The 4,821-nt window shown below is 50.3% G+C and overlaps 1 protein-coding gene across 4 annotated transcripts; it reads left to right on the forward strand.

The window, feature by feature from the left end:
• The first annotated feature begins 1,996 nt into the window (after positions 1-1,996).
• On the forward strand, positions 1,997-4,299 carry LOC123190320 (beta-1,2-xylosyltransferase XYXT1). 4 transcript variants are annotated; one of them, XM_044602937.1, is made up of 5 exons: positions 1,997-2,216; positions 2,300-2,356; positions 2,451-2,510; positions 2,604-2,663; positions 2,977-4,299. In XM_044602937.1, exons 1-5 carry the CDS (start codon positions 2,087-2,089, stop codon positions 4,137-4,139), a joined length of 1,470 nt encoding a protein of 489 aa, XP_044458872.1. In that variant the 5' UTR covers positions 1,997-2,086; the 3' UTR covers positions 4,140-4,299. The 4 variants fall into 4 exon arrangements, with proteins under 4 accessions (XP_044458872.1, XP_044458874.1, XP_044458873.1 ...); XM_044602939.1 differs by having other exon boundaries at positions 2,607-2,663; XM_044602938.1 differs by having other exon boundaries at positions 2,454-2,510.
• Positions 4,300-4,821: the final 522 nt, after the last annotated feature.

Genomic DNA, 4,821 nt, shown 5'->3' on the forward strand with positions numbered 1-4,821 from the left:
ATGGAAATCATGAGGTAGCGGTAACCATACTCCATGATGTGTATATAGATGTATATTGAATTAAAATGGGTTTTGCCTTATTTCTCCATTAGCACATCCAACGGATTTGATAAATTTAGTTATATAATGGGAGATGAACAAGATTTCTACGAAAAAATGCTCTCCATTAGATTATCAATAAAAACCATTTTGCTTCCATCTCTCATTCATTGTGCATATATACTCTAAAATATAATTCAAACATGTACAATCATGTACAACACAATTACACAATATTATAAATCCATAATTCTTGATTGTTGAATTTAAATTCAGATTTACTGCAACCATAGTTCAACCTAAATAGTACATTGATACATGCAATTTGCATCACAAATTCAGAAGATAAATTCTTAACTTACATGCTTATTTGATCACCATTGCATCATTTTACCTTGATTTTGTCTTATAATATAGAGAATTGCCAGAAGGATCATCAAATAGGCCATCAGAGGGGGCGGGGGATAAAAATTTTGCGAAGAAAATGAGTTTCCAAAAGCAGGGAAAATAAAATAAAAATGGGAGGAGGGGGTGGGGTGGATCAAGTGGAGCCATGGGTCAGAGTCAGGGGCATGGGAGGTTCTTGTTGGGCCCATGTGCCCTAACCCTTTGGGCACCTGGACATGGTGCCTAGCCCCGTCAAACTCACCATGTGCCCTATCCGGTGCATATGCCCCTCTCCTGTGGAAAAAAGAAAACAAGTGATTTTTGGGGGATTTTTCTGCCATCGCTGCGGTGCGGAACCGTGCCGCTCCTCCCGGAGGGATGTTTTTGCTCAGATCTGCCCCTCCCGCCATGGGAGTTTGAAGCAATCGTCATCACTATAACCAGTGGATCAAGGGGAACATATTTATCCAATTCATCTTCACTATCTCCATCAACAACACCATCTCCTTACATTACATCAACTTTAATAAAAATATTGGATGCATAAGCTTGGGGGGTAAATCCTTCCCTTCGAAGAAAAAACAAACCATGAAATGGAGTATGATAGATTAATGTGGGAATTTCAACAATATTCTATTTTCTAATTCTCCGTTCATTCCAGAATCGTGTTTTATAGTATTTGTTCCAACTCCATGTTCAACTCCCTCTTTTTCGGCTTTTTAAATTTGGAATACACCGAGGCGGCTAACGGCAGTTTGAAATTCTGCTCTGAAAGATCTCAGATTTGCCCTGACCAACCATAAGAAAGTTTATCAATTTACAGAGGAAAAAAGATTCTGATAAACTCTGGTGGGCGGGTTTGAGCATCAATCTGCCCCAGAGGAAGCAGAAAATTTCGAAAAACATTTGCACTTGAACATCAATCTGCCCGAGGAGGAAGCAGAAGGATGAACGCGTCTGTACTGCAAAATGATAAATCCTGTTGAAGTCCACGTTACGTTGCCGCGACCTCAGGATATACATGTGAGCAATTTCCAATCGGCGTCAATCTCTAGGAAGAAAAATGGAATCGCAATGAATGCCACGCTCCGTTGGGTTAACGATGTGCTCACTATTTTATTTCCAGATTTTTACCCGGTGAGAACCGGGCAGTAGGTTCAAGTGCAAGTCAACAACCATTTGCACACCCAACCCACAAGCTTAGAGAATCTCCAACAGAAGCGCTATATGAGTGCCGCACGGTAAAAAAACTGCTTTTAGCGTGCGCGGACCCGGTTTGAAATCTCCAGCAACCGCACAAAAAGCGCGCGTGCGCTATAATTAATGCAGCGCGCGCAGCATATTTAGTGCGCCCGGTCGCGCGCGCTGCAAACTCTGGGCTGCTGCAGATGGGACCGCTTGATTGGGACCGTTGGACTCGAGCGCGCAGCATATTTTGCAGCGCTTGTTGGAGCAAACGTCTTATAGCGTCCTAAAAAATTTTACTTACGCGCTGTAAACCTGTTTTTTAGGCGCCGCGCATTGGGCGGCTGTTGGAGATGCTCTTAGGCTCCAGCGCAGCATAGGCTAATGCAAAACACTACACTCCACGAACACTGCTTCAAAAGCAAGAAAGCCAGCAGCTACACAGAGCAGAGAGCAGCGGCGGCCGGAGGTTGCGATGCGCGGCGGCGAGGGGAAGCCCGGCAGGAGCCCGAAGAGGCAGCTCAACGCCGGCTACGTCGTCGGCGGCCTCCTCATGCTCCTCACCTATCTCGTCGCTCAGCATTTCGCGGTCAGCTCCCCCAATGGTAAGCAATGAATCCTCCGCTTAACCTCACCAGTAATCACCATGCATGGGTCCCTGAAATCTTCTTGCTTATATTGATTGCAGTTGTCATCACGGAAGCACCACGGATCGTGGATGATGTCAAAGCTCCCGTTGAAGCAGGTGAACTGATACAGTTCATGGTTACATCTTATATAAACCTTCAGAAGTCAGTAAACCCCTCGTCTGAACTTCTTGCTACTTGCTTAATCTGCAGCAGTTGTCAGTACGGAAGCACCACAGATCGTGGATGATATCAAAGCTCCCGGCGAAACAGGTGAATTGCTATTGCATCTTGAAACCGCAGTCAGAAGTCAGTAAAACCCTGGTCGATCTATAAACTTCTCGTTGTTACTTGCTTAATTTGCAGCAGTTGTCAGTGCCGAAGTACCACAGATCGTGGATAATATCAAACCTCCCGGCGAAACAGGTGAACACCCGTGTTTATTTTGATCGTACGTTTATTTGTTGTTATTTGTTTCAGATTCAGAATCCAACGTCATCGTACAAAAAGTTTAAAAGAAAATGAGAATGCATTAACGGATCGAAGTCAACATGTGGGGAAGAGTGAACCCTGTCTTCGATGTCACTTGATAGTATTATACACTATTTGATTCATCTGATCTTGATCATGACTAAGTAACCTGCAAAATTTTAGGTGTCTGGTGATTAAATATTTTGAGGCAGATTTGCCAGTTTTAATTAACTACGGGGAAATTTTCCATTTCCTTGGCGTGCGACAGAGAATGGCAAGGTGGTGTGTAACATGGAGGGCCGCTCCGACACCTGCGAAGTCGACGGTGACGTGCGCACCAACGGCACAGCCCTGTCGGTGACCCTCGTCCCGGCGGCGAGCTGGCCGGAGCGCCACGAGTGGACGATCAACCCGTACTCGCGCAGGTTCGCCAGCCTCAGGAAGGTCACCGTGACGCAGCTGCAGGACCGGGCCGCCGCCCCGCCGTGCACGGTGACCCACGACATGCCGGCCGTCCTGTTCGGGATCGGCGGGTACGCGGCCAACTACTGGCACGCCTACGCCGACATCCTGGTGCCGCTGTTCGTCGCGTCGCGGCGGTACCACGGCGAGGTCACGTTCCTGGTCAGCAATATCCAGTTCAGGCCGCGGTGGCTGGTCCAGTACAGGGCCTTCCTGCAGGGGCTGTCCAAGTACGACCTCGTGGACATGGACGGCGACGCGCAGGTGCGGTGCTTCCCGCGCGTCACGGTGGGGCTCCGGCTCGACAAGGAGCTGAGCATCGTCCCCGAGCTGGTGCCGGGGGGCCGCCTCTCCATGGCCGACTTCACCGGGTTCCTGCGCGAGACCTACGCGCTCCCACGCGGCGCGGCGGCCAGCCTGGCCCGGGAGCCGGAGAAGAAGCCGCGGCTGCTGCTGATCCACCGGGGCCACTACCGCCGCATCCTGAACGAGCCGGAGGTGGCGCGGGCGGCGGAGGAGGCGGGGTTCGAGGCGGTGGTGACGGAGCTGCGGGGCGGGGGCGACACGCCGGAGGGGGAGGTGGAGCAGGCGCGGGTGGTGAACTCGTTCGACGTGGTGCTGGGCCTGCACGGCGCCGGGCTGACCAACGCCATGTTCCTGCCGCCCGGCGGCGTGCTGATCCAGGTGGTGCCATACGGGAACATGGAGGACATCGCGCGGGCGGAGTTCAGCGAGCCCGCCACAGACATGGGGCTCAGGTACCTCGACTACAGCGTGAGCGCGGAGGAGAGCTCGCTGATGGAGACGCTGGGGCCGGAGCACCCGGCGGTCAAGGACCCCGCCTCCGTCCACCGCAGCGGCTGGGACAAGGTGTTCGAGCTGTACCTCGCCAAGCAGAACGTCCGCATCAACACCACCCGCTTCGCGCCGACGCTGGCGCTGGCGCTCGACCACCTGCGCCGGCAGTAGCCAGGGGCAGAGGACGCCGGAGGCGACGCCATTGGCATTTGCATATAGCACAATTTAACCGTTTTCTGTCATTCGGTGGTAAAGCGTTCGCTTGTACAAGGAGTAGTTCACATTCGTGTTCAGCTTTTTATTAGTGTCGATGGATCATAAAGTTGCCTTTTCTTTTTGTCTATTGACTTTCTGGCGGCATGGCGAGGTGGTGATGCAATGTCACGTTAGATATAATTCTCTCCAGCCTCTCTCTACTTCGACGGTGTCAATTGAAACAGGAGTAAGTCGCAGAAAACCACCACTTTGAAAACTAAATTTACAGAAAACACTACGTTATAATTCTCTTGCAGAAAAACACTATATCTTGCGTAATTATTTTGTAAAACCACTGATCGACGAATCTAACTGTGTTACATGAGATTATGATAGATGGACCCCTTTTTTGCCTACACGGCGTAATATTTTGTGTCAGATCAATTTTAATCTCAATTTACAAACTAGTCCATAGATTTTACACCGACATCCCTAAATCAAAAAGAAAAAAACAATCAGCTCCACAATGCATCCCCTTCTTCCCATCTCCTTCCTCCCTCCTCTCTCTTTTTCCCCAGACGGCAAGGGCCTACAGCCGCCCACCTCGCCCTTCAACCCCCCTGTCGACCAGCCTATGCCGCACAGGTGCACGGGCGCG

Source organism: Triticum aestivum, chromosome 2A, assembly GCF_018294505.1.
Source record: "Triticum aestivum cultivar Chinese Spring chromosome 2A, IWGSC CS RefSeq v2.1, whole genome shotgun sequence".
Classification (NCBI taxonomy): domain Eukaryota; kingdom Viridiplantae; phylum Streptophyta; class Magnoliopsida; order Poales; family Poaceae; genus Triticum; species Triticum aestivum.

What these genes read in the sequence shown, in the direction of transcription:
- LOC123190320 (XM_044602937.1), top strand. Translation starts at nt 2,087, where the DNA reads ATGCGCGGCGGCGAGGGGAAGCCCGGCAGGAGCCCGAAGAGGCAGCTC. An exon ending in CGCGGTCAGCTCCCCCAATG is followed by an intron (nt 2,217 to 2,299) that starts GTAAGCAATGAA and finishes TATTGATTGCAG; the next exon opens with TTGTCATCACGGAAGCACCA. An exon ending in CAAACCTCCCGGCGAAACAG is followed by an intron (nt 2,664 to 2,976) that starts GTGAACACCCGT and finishes GGCGTGCGACAG; the next exon opens with AGAATGGCAAGGTGGTGTGT.